Source organism: Carassius gibelio, chromosome A5 (genome assembly GCF_023724105.1).
Source record: "Carassius gibelio isolate Cgi1373 ecotype wild population from Czech Republic chromosome A5, carGib1.2-hapl.c, whole genome shotgun sequence".
In the NCBI taxonomy this organism is placed as follows: Eukaryota; Metazoa; Chordata; class Actinopteri; order Cypriniformes; family Cyprinidae; genus Carassius; species Carassius gibelio.
In genome coordinates this window covers 20,944,721-20,963,999 of record NC_068375.1, presented here as the reverse complement: position 1 = coordinate 20,963,999, position 19,279 = coordinate 20,944,721, and the positions used below count along the sequence as shown (strand labels likewise).

The following is a 19,279-nucleotide window of genomic DNA, read 5'->3' as shown; positions in this document are numbered from 1 at the left end:
AGATTTTTTTTGGCCAATAAATAAAAAATAAATAAAACAAAACCTATTGAATTATATTCTCTTTGACCTAGAAGAGGTAGATCACGTTTAATAAAAAAAAAAAAAAATTACTAATCACTCAGTTTTTAAAGGCACAATCGTTTTAAGCTGTACTTTCACAGATGCCAAACATCTACAAATGAAACACCACAACTCTAGGTTCATTTTGTGAATTTTATTTAACATTTCAAACTTGTACATTATATGCTACATTCATAAAAAAATGAAGTCATTAGCAATTATGTTTTTTGTTGTTTTTTTTAAACCTTTCAACAGCCTAGCATTAAACCCCACCACTAAAGCTGCTCATATATCTTGTGAAAAGTTAATGAAATCACTATCGTGTAAGGTGTTCACCTGAAATTCACCCCCACCCACAGAATGTTAAGATCAAAGTTCTCAGAAATCATCCTTTCACAGACCAGAGCAAAACACAAGCAGCTACATGCTTTTCTCAACAGAGGGGGGTGGACAGAAGAACGAGGCGAATAAAAAACAGGGGGAAAGGACATGAGAGGAGAAGCGGAAAATAGTAAACAAAAAGCACAGTCCTAAAAATGTGGAATTTTTCATTTTTTGTCTTTTGTACATGGCGGCCTGTATGAAGAGTGGCCTGTGAGGGTCAGCCACGTGGTCACATTTATCCATAAAGATCATCATCGTTGTCCTCATTGAAGATGGGGCCTCCGCCGCCACCAGAAGAGCCCTGACTTGGTCCACTTCCTCCTTGGTTACTGGATGGGAATCTAATTTTTCAAAATATAAAAATAAAAGGCATTTAGCATCTTGAATCCAATCTGAATGCATTGGAAACCAAGTTACAGCCTGAAAATCTTATCCTATTAATGTTCTTAAACCCCAGAGCTCACATTATAATCCAAGAGCAAACCAAATAAAAAGCTACCACTAAAGATGATTTAAGTTCTCACCTGAAACTGCCAAAGCCTCTGCTTTGTTGCAGGGTCTGTGCGAACATCTCGTATTTGCGTATGTCGTTATCACTGACAGAGCGGCGGGCAAAGCGCATGGCTTCCTCAAAATGGTCCTTTCTAATCTCAGGCACAGGGTCATCCTCCTCCACCTCCTGAATAGACAAATCCACCAACGTTAGAAAATCCAGACTATCATGCCAGTTTTAAATGCATCACACCATAGTATTTAGGACTGCAATTAAATAGATTTTAATTTGCCCAACTTTGGAAAGAAAGCCCTTAAAAGAATGAAATTTCACCATTGCAGAAGGGTTGGTCTGCCTCTCGCGTTCCCGTCTGATTTCATTCTCAATGGACTCACGGATGGCCAGTTTACAGGCTCTCTGACAGATCTCAGTCAAGTCAGCACCAGAGAAGCCATTGGTCATCTTGGCCAAGTAGTCCAGGTCCACGTCCTACACAAAAAGGAATACATTAATACCCAATAATTAAAAAATATTTGTTAACACTTTACAATAAGGTTCTTTGGTTAACATGATCTAAGAATGAACAATACTTCTACAGTATTATTTTAAAATGTTATTTTCAACATTTACTAATTGATTATTAAAATCAAAAGTTGTTCTTGTAAATGGGGCATCATGATTACCGTATTTTTCGGACTATAAGTCGCACCTAAGTATAAGTCGCATCAGTCCAAAAATACATCATGAGGAAAAAAACAAGTCGCACTGGACTAGAAGTCGCATTTATTTAGAACCAAGAGAAAACATTACCGTCTCCAGCCGCGAGAGGGCGCTCTATGTTTTCAGTGTAGACTACAGGAGCACTGAGCAGCATAGAGCACACTCTCACGGCTGGAGACGGTAATGTTTTCTATTAGTTCATTTCTCTTTGTTAATTTCTCTCGGTTCATGTCAAATTAATTTTGATAAATAAGTCGCACCTGACTATAAGTCGCAGGACCAGCCAAACTATGAAAAAAAAGTGCGACTTATAGTCCGGAAAATACGGTAATTGAATGCGATTATCATGGGAATCTTAATGTTAGTAAAGCCAGTTCTGTGATTAGTAATAAATCTCAATCACCTGCTTTCAGATGGAGCGGCATGTACTGCACAGAGCTGTAGTTCTCAGACAAGCTACGCAAGATCACGTTCATAAAATCACTGACAATATTATGAAGTGAAAAAGAAATCATTCTGCGATTATGAACGCGATTTTGCGTAGCTTGTCAGACAACTACGGCTCTGTTTAGTAAATACCGTTCCATCTGAAATCACATAACTTGTTTTTACTCCAAACCCACTTCATAACATCTGTCAAGTGTTTGAAATAAATCATCCTGTGAGATGATGTGGCTTCTTCTACAGAAGTCACAACACATTTCCTAATATTCTAAGCAGTGATAAAGGCTATGTTGAATAGCATTGCATTATTATATACTTTATTAAAATAAAAGTTATAATAAGAACTGAAACCATATATTGTTTATTCCGCTACAGCTAGAGGCATTTCCTGGGTTTCTTCTGTGAGGCACATTTTAATTTTCAGCACAAGAGCGCCCTCTGGCCTTCTGATCACAGAACCGTGCTTCACTGAAAGATACACGACAATTGCAGCTTCTGCCTAATCGCTATGTATCGCCTTTGTGATTTAATTTTGATTAATCGGGCAGCCCTACTTGTTAACATTAATGCACTGAGTATGAATAAACTATCAATGAAAGACTATTTACATTAAAGAAATACTGTAATAAACGTATTGTTAATTGTTTGTTCTGACTAATGAAACCTTATAAGTGTTACCCACTATTTAAATAAAAACCATTAAAGAAATAATACACACACACACACACACACACAAAACATTCATTTTGACCTTTGAGATTGGAGACTTCCTGAGGTTAGCTTTGAGAATGGACATGCGAGACTTCTCATCAGGCAGTGGGATGTAGATGAGCTGGTCCAGTCGGCCAGGCCTGAGGATGGCAGGGTCAATGATGTCTGGTCTGTTGGTGGCCCCAATGATGAAGACGTTCTTCTTGCTGGACATACCATCCATTTCTGTGAGAATCTGGTTAATGACTCTGTCAGCAGCGCCGCCACCGTCACCAACATTTCCTCCACGAGCCTTAGCAATGGAGTCCAATTCGTCAAAGAAGAGCACACAAGGAGCAGCTTGACGAGCCTGGAGGACGACAATGAGACAGCAGGACAATTTTTAATTGGATCGTTCATTTACATGCCATTTATAGTTGCTGCAAGAATAAAACAAGATCAGTAGACCTATAGCCACTGAAAAGCATACTTTTCTTAATAGACATTGAAAATGTAATAAACAGTACCGAGTCAGAAACTTCCTGGCAGACAACCCAAAATGACATACCTTGTCAAAGATCTCACGGACATTAGCCTCTGATTCTCCAAACCACATGGTAAGCAGTTCTGGGCCCTTGATTGAGATGAAGTTGGCCTGGCACTCATTGGCAATGGCCTTGGCCAACAGAGTTTTACCACAGCCTGGTGGTCCATAGAACAGCACACCCTTGGATGGGGTCATGCCAAACTTAAGGAATTTGTCTGGATGTTCCACTGGGTACTAAAAAGTACAGAAAAAAATTGGTGAAGATGTGTCAGAAGCAGTTTTAAAATGTAGCTGTTGTCAGAAATCCAGAACAAGACTTGTGCGCTTCGTACCTGCACCAGCTCCTGCAGCTCTCTCTTGACATCATCGAGGCCACCAATATCCTCCCAGCTGATGTTGGGCACTTCCACAATTGTCTCTCTCAGGGCAGAGGGGTTGCTCTGGCTAAGAGCCCACTGTTAGGTAGAAGATAGTGACGATCAATGCCTCAAGTTCCTGAATGCAATTTCCATTCAGATGGTTGAGAGTAACAGATAAAGATCCTCACCCTGAAGTCATCCATCGTCACAGCCAGGGAGTTCATAACCTCAGCATCAATGGTCTCATCCTCCAGATCGATGAGGTCCATTTTCTTTCTGATGGCTTGCAGGGCAGCCTCCGAGCAAAGGGCAGCCAGATCAGCACCCACGTGGCCATGGGTCTCATTTGCCACCTAAAGGCAAATGGTGGAACATAATTGAGATATGAAAATGCATTTTGGAGGGATGCATTTAAAATGACTCAAAAATCTGAGGGAGCAGAATTAAACGGGCATGACATTTCTGCTTGTGCCCGAGTAAGGAGACCCAGTTTAAATGAAAGTGAATCATCACTGAATGTTCTGCCATTCTCTGAAACACACCTGCTCCAGATCAACATCATCTGCAAGCTTCATGTTCTTGGTGTGGATCTGAAGTATCTCAAGTCTTCCAGTAGCATCTGGAATACCGATGTCCACCTCTCTGTCAAAGCGCCCTGAAATGAAAAGTCAGAAAGCAGCCCGAACATCAACTTAAAACGTCTTTGCAAAAAAGTCAGGTCTCTTTATAAAGCAACACTGGAGCAAAGAGATCTGACCGAATCGCCTGAGAGCTGGGTCAATGCTGTTGGGTCTGTTAGTGGCTGCCATGACGATGACATGAGCCCTTTGCTTCAGTCCGTCCATCAGCGTGAGCAGCTGAGACACAATGCGCCTTTCCACCTCACCATGAGTCTGATAAAAGAGATGAGAACCATTTAGTGAAATCTCCCCTGATAAGACATACATGCATACATCTCAGACAAAAAATTGCTTAAATGATGGGGAATTCAAGGTTTCTTTTCAATAACATTTAAAATTGAGCAAGCACTTGGAATTATTTAAATATTCAATTAAAATAAAAGTACATTATGGCACAGTTTGGTTAAAAACATTCTCGTAGTACAAGCTGCTAATAATGTGTAACACTGAAGTTATTCTACTGGATTCTAGTTAAAGTAGAATGTTCAGGATTAAACCAGGTGAGGTGATCACAAGAGCAAGTATGATTCTGAATTAGCCTTTATTACTGGATTTTCATTCATTTTTCTAGTTTTAGTAACTTTGTGCTTTGTATTCTTTGTTAGCAAGACATTTCCTTTTACACTTTTTTTTTATTTCAGTTAGTAGCCAAGGTGGCATTTCAAAAAAATATTTGATAACAGCTTTATTTTAATTAACAAGTGACTTTAGCTTTAGTTAAGACCCTGTGCTCTTGTCAGTGTTTTATTGTTGTCTTTCACACCGTGAGAGCAGGGGCGGAGATAAAGAAATTGTAACTGTTAAGTTCTTAGAATAATGTGCCACACAAAAGGCTACAAATTAAATCATAAGCATAAATAATTAGTTAAAAAGTGATGATTATTTGTGCTTCTGTAATGACAAAGATTTCTGCCTCTGAACACCAGCTGGAATCTTACCTTCTCTCTCTTTGGTGCAATGGCATCCAGTTCATCAATAAAGATGATGGCTGGTGCATTCTTCTCTGCTTCCTCAAAAGCCTTGCGCAAATTGCTCTCAGATTCACCTGCCAGTTTACTCATGATCTCAGGGCCTGGAATCATTAAAAAAATGTCAAGACTTCAAAATGTGCTTAGCGTTTAAATATATATAAACACACAAGTAGCCATTAAAGAAAACCAATTGAGCCATATTTATATTTTGTGCTGTAATCCACACCATTGATTAGGAAGAAGAACGCTCCAGTTTCATTAGCCACAGCACGAGCGATGAGTGTCTTTCCAGTTCCAGGAGGTCCATACAGCAGAATACCACGGGGAGGCTAAAACAAGAAATTATTTGAACCTCAGACTGCGAACTCATAAACCTAATGTGTGCAAGTCTCAGAGCATAGATAATTACCTTCACTCCGATAGCCTTGAAGAGAGCTGGGTGTCTCAGGGGCAGCTCCACCATTTCTTTGATTTGGGCGAGCTGTTTCCTTACCCCTCCAATGTCATCATAACCCACCTCATTCAGAGACTCTTCCTCATCCTGCAAACAGGTGTTCAGGTACAAATCACATACACTTCATCTACCCTTCCTAAACCTGGACCATTTTAAACACAGTAAAAAATTAGAAACGTGTCAGGCTACAGACCTCTCTCTTGATGGGTTCTCCCTCACAGTGGATCACTGTGTCTGGGGCCACAATACAGTATGGGCTGGGGTCAGTCTCCACCACTTTGAACTCCACAGCGCGCATGCCTCCTCTGACCAGGAAAATATCACCTACGGAAATAAAGCCAAACCAAATTTGTTAATATCAAAGCACTTAAATTTGTTTTATACAGCAACTGCAGTTCATGCGGTCTTAGACAAACCACAAACTTTTACTAGGTCTTTTAAAACACAGCTGTCCGAAATTGACATGCATGACATTTCAAATCAAATCTATCAGGTGACAAAGCAGACTTCAATGCCAAGCATCGTGAACCTGTTTCCACAGAAGAACTGAAATGTACAAGGAGAGAAAGACAGTACTGCATATACAATCTAATTATGTGTGTGTTTTTTTTTTAATAAGTCTCTTACACTCACAAAGGCTGAATGTATCTGATCAATAATACAGTAAAAACAATTTTAAAATACCACCATTTTAAATAACTTTGATTTTAATACATTTTCAAATTTATTTATATCTTTGATAAAGCTGATCTTTCCCCAGCCATTAATAAAATGGAAGTATTTTATAACAATGTCTACTGTCACTTGATCAATTTAATGCATCCTTTCAGAATACATTTTTCCAAAACAAAAAACCATAATAAAATAAATAAAATCACTGACCCTAAACTTTGACAGTACTATAAATACATTAAATGAATATACACACACACACACACATTATGTATACATTAGGGCCGGGACTTTAACGCGTTAATTGAGATTAATTAATTACACAAAAAATAACGCGTTAACTAAGATTAAATAATTACAGAAAAAAAAATTCCCGCATTTTTAATAACTTATTTTTGCACCGCGGAACGTTTCTCACTGGATGAGTTTCGGCGGGACCGATTATACTGGAGCACCAACAAGCGTTCGCTTCGCATATCACTGCAGCAGCACATCGAGCCTCAAGTATCACCTAAACTGGACTTTACACTTTATGTTGAACTATGTATTATTTTGTTGGTGCAACAGTTTATGTTGAACTCTTTATTGTTTTGGCCAAGGTTATTGAGAGTTGGACTTAGTATGTTATGGCCTCTGAAGCAACAGAGAGATGTTTTCTAATAGTCAGTGTTTCCAATGTTCTGAATGTAATTGACAGTATTGTGTTTTACTTAAAAAACACTTTACAGAAGGTTCCAGCACCTATAAGCTCCCTGAATTTCTGAAATGTACTATTTCTAAATTGTTCCTAAATATGCTATTGCTACACTTCATGGCAAAAATTGCACTGGTCTGCTAGACTTGGTTGAACAAAAATAAACAATATTTTGTTGCTTAAGCTTATGTATTCAGTCATTATTCAATGGTATACTATAAATCCATGTGAAAAAAAAAATTACTTCTCACTGTTCTCAGGTCAAATATTTATCTGCGATTAAAATGCGATTAATTTCGATTAATTAATTACAAAGCCTCTAATTAATTAGATTAATTTTTTTAATCGAGTCCCGGCCCTAGTATACATACATACATACACACACACACACACAATAATTTATAAATAAATTTACCTTTACGGATTGGCCGGTAAGCCTCCAAGAAGTAAGGTTTAAGATAGACCTCAAACAGGTTGCCAGTGATGCCCTCCACTGTGTCATCGATGGGTAGAACATGAATTCGCTTTCCATACTTCACATCCGGACATGGCTGAATACTGAAAACCAGAAAGATCACCAAATAAATGATACATCTAACATTTATATTCAAAGGTACATTTTTAAATACTAAGTATTATAATCAATGTCAATGAAAACTCTTAAACTGCTGACAATACTCCCAGGATTTTTCAGTCTGCACATATGTAATGAAAGCTTAAACAGAAAACAGTCTTACCTGATGACATCACCAAGGCGCACTCTGAGGTTGTTGCGGACCACCCTGTTCATGCGCACCTTTTCATCAGAGCAGGTGTCATCGGACAGCACGATGCAAACGGTCTCCCTCCTCTTCTTGCCCTTCAACAGCACTGTGTCCCCCCTAAAGAGCTGGAGCTCATCCATCTTTGCCTAAAAGAGAAAATATGATGGGCACATACAGTGGGTTCAGAAAATAAAATCACCCCCCCTTTAAAATAATCACATTTTGTTGTTTTGCAGCCTGAAATGAAGACCTACATAATTTGTTTTATCCAGCTGCATTGATCCAGTTGCTTTTTTAAGTGCAACTTGTAACTTCCAAATGAAATACAACACCAAATAAAATTAATGATTGAGTTGGAACAATTATCATCTCCTTTTGTCATTATTTTGTTGAAGCACCTTATTCTTTAATTACAGCCTTTAGTCTGTTAGGATATGTCTCTACTAACTTTACACATCTAAACTGCGATATTTACCCGCTCTTCTTTGCAGAACTGCTCAAGTTCAGTTAAATTTGATGGAGAGCATTTGTGTACTGGTCTTCAAGTAATTCCACAGATTTTCAGTGGAGTTTAAGTCTGGGCTCTGACTAGGCCATACAAGGACATTCTTCTTTCTCTTCTTCAATCACTGTTTGCTCAGTTTTGCTGTGTGCTTTGGGTCATTGTCATTTTGGAAGGTAAAGATTCATCCCACTGACAACTTTCTGGAAAAGAGCAGCAGATTTTCCTCAAGAATTTGATGGTATTTTGTCCTAAATATTGTTCCTTCTATTCTTACAAGTGCTCCAGTCCCTGCTGCATAGAAACAGTCCCAGAACAGGATATCATGCTTTTCTGGAGGAATGCTGTTATTTGGATGGAGAGCTGTATTGGATTTCCGCCAGACATATCATGTGTCATTAAAAACAAAAGAGTTTCCACTGTCGGGCCAAAATCGGCAATTATTTTAGATTTAAATATTTAAAGCATGAAAACAAACGTTTTTTTTTTCTGACATGTTGGGGTTTATATATTTCGCTTGCACCTAATAAGTTGCATTGAGTAAATACAGTTGGATAAAATAATCTTCATTTCAGGCTGCAAAGCAACAAAATGTGATTTTATAGGGGGTGATTATTTTCACTACCCACTGTAAAGACCTCATACAACTGAAACAGGATGATCTATTTTTATACATTCTAAAAAAAACTGAGCACTGTACCTGAGAGAGAGACACAACACTGTTGTCTTCATTGATGGATTCATCAACAATCAGCCTATTTGGCCTGCTCTTCTGCTTTAGAATGGCAGTGGAAAGATCATCATTTTTGGATCTGTGAACAAAACCAACAATTGATTCAATACATATTTAATACAATACATATTTCATATATTTTGAAGTAATCAAGTGCCCTCCTTGAAGGTTTGATGAGGGCCCTCAGTGGAACATAAGATGTTCAGCAGAATAACAGCCGGTCACCATTCATTTTGATTGCCTACTATTAACAATATTCAAATTCACAGGTGGTTACCAGACAGATAGTTGCTTTTTTTCCCCAGTATCACTAAAGTCGAAAGCGAAATAAGTTACGTTTCAGATCCATTAATACTTCCAAATAGTGAGAAGAAATAAAAGCATTACATCATATCCGTTCAGCTCAGAGAAGATTTCACAATAGAGTCGATTGCTAAGTGCATTTCTGCTAATATGCACATTTGTCAACCTCAAGTAATTCTAGAGCCTTCCACAAAACACTGGACTGAAAGCCGTGATGATCCGCCTTTAGGTCAGGATGCGCTCGTGAGCAAGGCCTTCGTGCACTTGATCCCGCATGATACAACAATTTAAGCGGTTTATAGGGTTTTTTCTGAAAAGACGGTGGACAAAACTAAACAAACAGTTGTTAGACAGACGACAATATGCTGCGGCCAACAGCGCGTATGTAAATAAGCTAACAACCTTATCACAGCTAACGGACATCACACGTTAGGGCTTTAACGTTGTATAAAACTGAACTGTACAATTCACTCCTTCACAAAAGTGTATTTTCGTCGTGTAACGTTACGCGATGTAGCCGTATATTGTACAGGTGGATGGATGGATGATTTATGAAGAAACAGAGGGTGATGTGAGAGCTAGCAGCAGTTAGCCATCTCCAGCGGCCAATGACACAGCAAATGCTGCTGTATGACGTGAAGTTTAAACCGCCGAGATACACGTATTTTATTACTCGTTACTTGTTAAAGTTCTAGATTCTGATATAGTTCGTATCTAACGTTTTAACTTCACATCTTGTAAGTAGTTTTGTGTTTGATGGCTGAAATATCCAGATCACGGGATTCATAATCACCTGCTGCTATATGTTACGTTACACAAAGCCGGTTTGACGCTTTAGCTGGCTTTGCTGCTTATTATTCACGGTTTCACTATTACCGAGGATAAAAGGTGTTAAACGTTACATGTATGAAGCGGTATTCGGGTCGTTTGAGAGTGTTGTGTTTATCCGAGCGGTCGCCGGTGACACCGGTGGGCCGAAAGCCTCCATCAGACGCGGAGATGACTCAGTCCGGTTAGCTTACATGCTAAACACAGCTAATCTGGGACTTAGAGGCGATTTAAAACTCTCGCCAAAGTTTTAACGGTTGATGAAAACGTTAATATGTGTAGAGGACGAAATTATATCAATTTACATGTGCGCTCGGATGAGAAACATATAGCGTATAAACTCGCTCTTTTCATTGATCGCCGTTTATGATGCGTTCGTTTTTTAGCTTCATAGCTAACTGTGGAACTCAATAAAAAACAACTATGGTCGCACTACATATCACACAACTAAAATTGAACTTACTCTCCACCCGAAGCCATATTGCTTCTCCCGAAAAAAGATATAAATATTTGATAGAAATTAGTAGCTCTCTTGAGTAACCGATTCCAACCTTCACACTAGCTGTTTGCCTCTGCACTAGATTAGCTTGCTAACATCAACTCTGCAGGGAAAAAGTTTCCTCGCCCAGGGAACGAAGAGCCAATCAGAGCACACGTTGCGATTTCTTGCGCTGACTGATTGGCCAATCGCGGTCCGAATGTTGTAAAGCACAAGTACCACTGGTCCGGGTGGCAGTCACAGCTAATTGTGATTGGTTAAATTTCTGCTGCGTTGTGAATTGTCTCTTTTGGATTGGCTCGGGACGGTCTGATCAAATTGTTACTCAGCTGAGCCGAAGTGTCAAAATGCCACTAAATCGTCAAATAAATACTGTTGGGGACCGGTCTTAAGACAAGTTTTGAAGGTCTTGGTCTCGTCACAGTTTTGACCTTATTTGTACTCGGTCTTGTCTAGGTCTTTAAGAAAGAAAGACCAACTTCAGGGATGTCACTAAATTTCCACCACTGAATTATTGTCAACATCATTAATTCGATATTAAATACATTAAAAACATTAATTAATAAAACTTTCTGCCTTTAAATGCAATCAATAACTTATTTCGAATTTTATTAATTTTGATACTGCTGTGTCCGGCTAGAATATAATGGGGAACTGTCAAAAATGTCACCAAAATTAATACAAATGGCAAAAAAAAAAAAAAAAAAAAAATTAATAATAATACAACATAATAATAATTACTTGAGATCTTGTTTTTCATATTACATACAATTAAGTATCAGGAGCTATTTTCATGAATATGAGCACAATTGCAAAACGTGATCTTGATTTTATGCAAATGTTAAACAGACAAGAAGAATTAAGTGAATTACATTTAAGACTCAATTTTATTTAATATCATTATTTTTGCTATTTCAGCAAATAAAGTCCAGAGTAGCCTATCTGTTGCATTTCTGAGCAACACACAGCATTCGTAGATTTATTACTCTGATTCAATAGTCAGTTGCTTTGATTTAAACAAATCTGTTAAATAATGATTTGCCACCAACTGGTGGTTTTAGTTTGACATTCATATTGTGTTTATTTTTCCATCATATTTTTATATTCAAAATTATATTTTAAAATATAATAATTCTCAACAATATTTATGCAATTGTAATCGTATCAATTCAGATGAAGCTTCTGTGCCGTCTCTGCAGTGCTAAGATGTATTTTGTTGTTAGTGATTTCATTTGATTGGAAACATTGTATTTACTGATTAAATATTACATATGTTCCAGACAATAAATGTGGATCTTTCAGATGAATTTCAGGAGTGCTGGTTTGGCCTCGTTTTGGCCTCAACACACTCTGGTCTTGCTCTTGCTCTTGCTCTTGGTTTAGGTGGTCTTGACTAAAACACTACAAATAGGCCACATTTCCCAACAAATTAGGTAATCTCAAAAGGACACAAAATGCCAAACATATGTATTTGAGAATATGTTGTCTAATAATATAAATGAGCAGTAAAGATGAACGATGAATGCATATATAATGTGACTCTGTGGGTTGAAATAAAAACCAAGTTATATAAGAATTTAAAGTTAAAATAAAGTACTTTCAAATCCTTTTCATTATAAATATTATTTATTTGTCACGATGATAGATAAAATGGTTTCATGTCCATTCCAAAAACAAGATGCTAATCAGAAAAATTTGTAGTGTAAGACATACAAAGAATCTGATACCAGTCTGGATGCATTCTCTTGAGCTCAAAAATCATTTGCCCTGACGAGTGGAATGCAACATGGCTACATCTGAAAAGGAAATAAGACAACACAAACTGTTTTTCTGTACGTAGTTCTGGTTAAGACGCACCAAAACAATGAAATGGTGCAGTTTAGCTGAATGTAGTAGGGAGCATCCTTTCAGACATCACTCATGTCTTTTTGCCTTGAATATACTCCTCGATTTTCTTCTTCAAGTCACTGAAGTCAAAAGCGGTCTCATCTGGCCATAGCTGCAAATACAGCGGTAGCTTTCTGAAACCCAAGTCAAAAGATTACTAAACATTCACCATACCAGTTGCATTCTTTTAGATTCCAATGATGTGTGACTTTCATGTGTAAAAGTCATATTATGATATAAGTATATTATCACAAAACAGAATGATCTTGACCTGTCTAATAGCTTACATTGACTTAGGTGCATCTTTAATCCTGTGGACGTCTCTCCAGTGTGCTGATGCTTCCTCTCTACGATCAAGCCTCCACAAGACCTCAGTCAGCCACATCTCGGTATTCTTACAACCTAGTGAAATTCAATTCCACATGTGAATTTGAGAAGAACAGTGCAATGTATCAGACTAATCACAACAAACTCACTATAATGACAGCATGTTAGGTGAATACCTTGTGTCATCTGGAGACTGACATTAAGGTCTCTCAGGGCTTCCTTTAATTGACCTCCTTCCAGAAAGCAGAGCCCTCTACCAGCTAGTGCTTGCCCTTTTGCTGCTTCCACAGTCACCATTCTTTCAATCATCGCTTCACTGTTTCCAAAATGTTTTTGTTTCCAGTCTAAAAGTTGGATGAAACCATGTAAGTAATGTACATGAAAGATAATGAAGACAATGAAGCAAGTGCACACATCAAATGTGGCCTCGGTAAGCTAAAGAGAGAAAAACAGCTTACTTCCTTCCTTGAAAGCAGATTTTTAATAGATATACCCAATGAAGACCACATGATAAAAACATTTGTGTACAGATAAATATCTCTGTAAGGATCGTAGTACTGGGTGATACTTCACAAACAAAAACAGATATGATTTTGAATATGAACACTCATCTTGTTAGAGCAACGGTCAGACTGGAAAGTGAGATCACTTACCTTTCTGTTTAATGAACACTTTGACCAGTTGATTAATCGCTCTGAAAGGAAAGAATGAGAACATAAGAAAAAGAAACATGGTTTGCCAACACAGCAAGGTATGGAATGAAACCAATACTGACATTGTACCTTGTAAAATCTGTAATAGCCTCTTTGGTGTCCTTCAGTTTCCAGTGGGCTTGTGCTTGAAGCAGATGGGCTGCACCAGCCCATAACACAAGATCTACATTTTCTAATACAACATCAGAATCAGCTCCTTTTAGCTTTTCATTAGCATCAAGCAGCAGTCTCTCAGGAAGGACGTCCAAAGTGCTGGTGATGACTTCCTCACAGACCACAAGCACATCACAATAACGGTTAGCTTTTAATAAAGCAAATCCTGCTTCAAGGTAGACCACTGGGATTCTGGGAAAAGAAGTGCCATCTCCTTTGAGTATCTGGAACACAGACAGGTCATTCTGAATCAGTTCTAGTGTTTATAAGCTCTACTTTTGAATGTGATGACTGAAAATTTGCGTTCCTTACAAGATCTTTGCCATCTGACTGCAGTGACGCCAACAGATCTAGATAGTACTCAACACCATCTGAAATGCTGATTGACACAATATATATATACATTTTTATTTGATTTTGATTAGCTGTTTAGGTTAGGTTAGGTTTTCTAGATTTAAAAATCTGATTGATTCTGTATTCAGATTTGATATATGATTCAAGCATTTGTCCTTGTTGTGGAATCACTTGCCCGCCATTGAACACACATGTGTGTGCCAAAGTGTGCAGAATCAGGGAAGGGGAAGGGACTCTGCTAATGAAGCTCATCTGTGCACCACCAAACAGCATAGCTGGAGAGACCAGTGAAGCACTAGATGAACTTTTATCAGACTGCAGTTGGACTGCCTGTAAACAAAGCAAGAGAAAAGTATTATACAAACATTTCAAAAGGACACTACATAGCATGCAGGAACTACATTTAATGAAGAATTCTGAAAAGATGTGAAATATCCTTTTCTGTTTGGACTAAAACAACCCTTCAGTGTCACCTGAGCCATGTTGCTACTTAAATCCACTTGTTTACATCTACTTCATTGACACTAGAAGACAGTCATGAGATATGGACCTCAGGCACTTACTAAATTTTTTTATCGTTTTCGATATAGTAATGAGCCGTTATGCGTTCTCTGATATATCAAGCAGTTAACGAATAGGTCACAAAAACGAAAAATTGCTAAAAATGTCAGAAAAGATTTTAGCATCACATCACCAAGGGATTCTCCACAGTGAATGAAAGTCCAAACAGGCCATAAAAACATCAGTATAATCCACCTGACTCTAGTCCATCAATTAATGTCGTTTGAAGTGAAAAGATACGAGTTTGTAAGAAACAAATTGATCATTAAGGCATTTTTACTTGCTTCAGGCCAAATTGCCAGTCCATGATTCATAATAACACTTCATCCATAAAAAAGTCTGTCCCCCGTTGTCCTCTCAAATTAAAATCCACCAACAATTATGGATAGAAGACGTTAAAAATGTCTTAATGGTGAATTTGTATATTACAAACATGCAGCCTTTCACTACACAAGATGTGAATTGATGGACTGGATTTGTGTGGATTACTGTGATGTTTGATCAGCTGTTTGAACTCATTCTGACGGCACCCATTCACAACAGAGGTGCAAGTAATGTAATGCTACATTTTTCCAAATCTGAGCAATTTTTGAAGTCAACTTTAAAGCATGTGTGTACATGCATCTTTCAAACATGCTTTAAAGCACAAGGCACACTGCATAAATAATCAATCATTTGTGTACAGAATAACTTACTGAGTAAAGGAGATGCAAGGCCTCCATTTCTGCCTTTGGATTGCCAAGCTGTCTGAACACCAGCGCACTTTGATAAAGTGCACTATGGCAAGCACCATCCACCTCCACTGCCTTCCTGTAAAAGTGGAGAGCACAATGGGGCTGACCCTGCAGGGACATAAATAACAGAGCCACTGAGAGTGTCTGAACTCAAGATAGAAAGTGTTTGCTCAAATTCTGATCTACCATACATGAAACAGTTAATCTAATGTAACAAGCTTAATTTAATTAATCAAATATAAACCGGAAATGGTTCAGGGACTGTTTATTTAAGATTATGTCTATTTAGGTCTATTTAGTTCATTGTAGAACAGAGCTTCTTACCAGCTTAGCAAAACTCTGGCCTGTGAGGTTGTGTAACTGTGCCAAGAGACTTCTGGGACTTGGGAGGCCTTCTGCCTCCTGAAAAGCTTCAAGAGCCTCAGAATATTTTTCCTTCTTCATATGTTCCACCCCTAGGCCAGTAAACACATTATAGGGATAATGGCAGTTATTACTACTATTTATTATGTTTTACACAACAAAGAAACAAGATCTGTATTGCATTTACTTCAATACAATGTTGTTGATCCTTTTCATATAACAAATCTTATATGTTATATGTATTTCTTGTGACATTAATATGGACCTGTATGTGATACAAATATTTACATAAAGGCTTGATCACATTGTTTAATGAAATCGTCTAGATCTTAGTTTCGACAGTCCGTACCTTGACACATTACAGTGCAGATGTGCAAGTGATCCTTGAGGTCCTTTGCTGCCATGGCAACCTTTAGCGAGGAGTCTTCTTCTGTGCTCAAAGCAAGGTTTCGGGTTTCTGTCTGTAGATTCACAGGCGCTGAACGCTCTCTCTGAGAGGATATGTGAATGACAGCAGTGTAATACAGATCCTTGAAAATACCAGTATTAACAAGAACGATTTAAATCATTCTTAGGTCACTTTACTAGGCAAGTTCTTGTTTACATCTGATGTGTTTAACTATAAAATACAGCTACATTACTGTTCAAAAAGATACTGTTTAAATCCATCTCAAGTGCTCCAGTAGAGATTACTTTGCCTATTTAAAATGTTTACTAGCTTTTGGAGTGATTACCTCTGTTTTGTTTTGTTATGTTATGTTATGTTATGTTATAACAAACCATGAGTTTAATGGCCCACAAAACACTTTGGTTATATGGACGTTTATGGAAAACTAAATATCTAATCTCAGGATGGGCTTTTTGGGTGGGGGGGTGGGGGTTGGGGGGAACTGTTAACCAAAGCACATTTCAATGTACATTTACATGTATAAACACTTTACACATTCTTGTTCATTAGATTAAAATCTTGAATCCAAATAAATATGTTCAATCTGTAATGGGAAGGTATTGTGTATAAGTATATTGTGCATTCAGAACATTTCAGGTTTGAGATTTATCTTTATTATTTAATAGGGGCAAAAAAGTAAAATTAAAAAAATAAAAAATCCCCTCACTTTCCAATTGACTGGTGGGAAATTTTCACAGATACAAGTCCTCTAAGGCACCATTATGCTACAAAAAGTTTGAGATTCTGCTTTCACTAGGAGAAATCTGGGGGAAAAGCCTACATTACACATGTGATTTCAGAAATGATCAGATGTAACATAAACATAACAAGAAATAATTGGTTTCTCAACCAGAGAGCCAGGGACCACTAGGAAGCTTCAGCAAACTTCCAAGGGGGACTTAATAATAATTCTTAAAATAATTTAAATAAAAACTGTCAAAAATGAATACCTTGTGATTAGTCTGCATCAGAAGAGTAAGAACTCTCTCTAACTGACCCTGCATGAGCCACAGCATCCACTGGATGAGCAGAAGCTTGTGGACACAAGGCACAAAGACTGAGGCGTCAAAAGTCTGCAGAACAGTCTCCCATAACTGAACCGGGTCAGAACAGGACACCTGAGATCCACACGCCTCTAAAGCTACAGAAAACAAAACAAAAACAAAGGCAGAGGAAATATAAAACACACAAATAACTACTGCATATATTAATAATATTAATCTTTGAAAAAATAAGACATAGTGTCATTTACCTCTTAATAAACTGTTGGTGAGACTTTCTTCTATTTTACTTGCATTGGAGAAATCCAACGAGAATAAAAACGTATTATATGAAACGGTCATTTCAAGTTGGAGTCGTTCAGTAGCTGCTGGGATTCCTGTGTAAACACAGTTATGATTATGAGCTTCTAATGTCACCTTACTTACAGACATCAAAAGTAACATGAAAATACCTTGAATTTTCTGCAGCAGTTTAAAGCTTTCAGACCAGCATCGCTTCTTAAAATGATGATCTGGTTCAAGGCCTCGCTCATTTTGCTGAAACCGTAATTTGGCAAGTGAGTATGTCTGGGTGAAGTCTAACAGTATTGTAAACAAATACACACACACACACATCATGTATATAAATTAATTTCGCAACAGTACCTTCCAAGTCAAAATTATGTTGTTATTCTCCTCACTCCATCTGTCAACTAAACAGGGAATGACCGACATGACAAAAACTGTTAAACAGAGGCAGTTAAAGGTGTCTAATATTTCATATCTACTGTAGGAAGCCACCGATTCTGGTTTCTGATTCAGTACCAAAGCCGCTCTCTGTCAGTAAGTTACCTTCCTCGTCTGATTCTGATTCGAACTCTCCCTCCACCGAGTCTAAACAAATGAGTAACGATAACAGCGCCGTCTGCTGTTGAGGATGTATTAGTGAAAATATGTATATGGAGCGCTGATCTATTATTTTAGACGCTTCAAAGGCGTATTGCTTCCCTCTTCAGTTCATTTTAAGAACTTGATCTCATAGATTAAATCCTCAAATAAAGACAAATGTGGAGTAAAAACAACAACCTTTTTTGTTTCATATTCCTTATTTTCAAGACTATGGAGACATCAAAAAGATGTGAAATATAACACACACACACACACACGTGTTTGTTTTTGTGGAAAGTGGGGACATCCCATAGGCGTAATGGTTTTTATACTATACAAACTGTATATTCTATCGGCCTTCACCAACCCTACACCTAACCCTCACAGGAAACTTTGTGCATTTTTACTTTCTCAAAAAAAAAAAAAAACCTCTTTCTGTATGATTTATATGCGTTTTGAAAAATGGGGACATGGGTTATATCCCCATAAGTCACCCTCTCATGTAATACCTGTGTCATACCCATGTCATTATACAGAGTTGAGTCGTGATATGTCACAAAAACAAGAGCACACACACACACACACACACACACTATATATATATATATATATATATATATATATATATATATATATATATATATATATATATATATATATATATATATATATAGTGTGTGTGTGTGTGTGTGTGTGTGTGTGTGTGTGGCTCACTATGTTTTAACCTGCTGTGCTGTGTGTTGAATTTTAGTGAATTTCTCTGAGACTATGCCACAGTTTTATTCAGGGCTTTTAATAGATATCAAATGTTTGTAGGTTTGATCATAAACAATAAACACACGAACTCTTTTTTGTCGTTATAGTTTGACTACATGACTCAGTGCTTTCTGTCGCAGAATCAGCATAAACTAATGCTAATTCGACGTATCAGGCTCTCTCTCTTTCACAATAGTGATGGGGAGTTCGGATCATTTTACCGACTCGGACCTTTGAGAGTCGTTCAGCAAAATGAACGAATCTTTTTCCCGAGTCATTTCGTTCGTTTTATCAAATGTAATTAAAATCTTACGTATT

General features: G+C 37.7%; 2 protein-coding genes across 2 annotated transcripts; both read right to left on the bottom strand.

Moving 5' to 3' along the window:
- Positions 1-199: 199 nt before the first annotated feature.
- Positions 200-10,924, bottom strand: LOC128001851 (transitional endoplasmic reticulum ATPase). Its single transcript, XM_052592399.1, has 17 exons — positions 10,762-10,924; positions 9,135-9,246; positions 7,906-8,078; positions 7,584-7,726; positions 5,996-6,126; positions 5,758-5,889; positions 5,575-5,677; positions 5,316-5,449; positions 4,455-4,590; positions 4,240-4,352; positions 3,886-4,050; positions 3,671-3,793; positions 3,360-3,572; positions 2,853-3,161; positions 1,271-1,426; positions 969-1,123; positions 200-785 (listed from the first exon to the last, which is right to left on the bottom strand). The coding sequence occupies exons 1-17, from the start codon at positions 10,776-10,778 to the stop codon at positions 680-682; spliced, it is 2,421 nt and encodes an 806-aa protein (XP_052448359.1). The 5' UTR covers positions 10,779-10,924; the 3' UTR covers positions 200-679.
- A 1,480-nt stretch (positions 10,925-12,404) lies between these two features.
- On the bottom strand, positions 12,405-18,195 carry fancg (FA complementation group G). Its single transcript, XM_052592398.1, has 14 exons — positions 17,984-18,195; positions 17,791-17,875; positions 17,590-17,715; positions 17,288-17,478; positions 16,239-16,380; positions 15,851-15,981; positions 15,488-15,634; positions 14,407-14,561; positions 14,190-14,256; positions 13,794-14,101; positions 13,665-13,705; positions 13,188-13,355; positions 12,972-13,086; positions 12,405-12,818 (listed from the first exon to the last, which is right to left on the bottom strand). The coding sequence occupies exons 1-14, from the start codon at positions 18,050-18,052 to the stop codon at positions 12,716-12,718; spliced, it is 1,848 nt and encodes a 615-aa protein (XP_052448358.1). The 5' UTR covers positions 18,053-18,195; the 3' UTR covers positions 12,405-12,715.
- Between the last annotated feature and the right edge of the window lie 1,084 nt (positions 18,196-19,279).

What these genes read in the sequence shown, in the direction of transcription:
- LOC128001851 (XM_052592399.1), bottom strand. An exon ending in GAGAACCCATCAAGAGAGAG is followed by an intron (nt 5,890 to 5,995) that starts GTCTGTAGCCTG and finishes ACCTGTTTGCAG; the next exon opens with GATGAGGAAGAGTCTCTGAA. An exon ending in GGAAGTCTCCAATCTCAAAG is followed by an intron (nt 1,427 to 2,852) that starts GTCAAAATGAAT and finishes CTTTTTGTGTAG; the next exon opens with GACGTGGACCTGGACTACTT.
- fancg (XM_052592398.1), bottom strand. Translation starts at nt 18,052, where the DNA reads ATGTCGGTCATTCCCTGTTTAGTTGACAGATGGAGTGAGGAGAATAAC. An exon ending in GCTATTACAGATTTTACAAG is followed by an intron (nt 13,706 to 13,793) that starts GTACAATGTCAG and finishes CTTTCCTTTCAG; the next exon opens with AGCGATTAATCAACTGGTCA. An exon ending in AAAGATGCACCTAAGTCAAT is followed by an intron (nt 12,819 to 12,971) that starts GTAAGCTATTAG and finishes CTTGGGTTTCAG; the next exon opens with AAAGCTACCGCTGTATTTGC.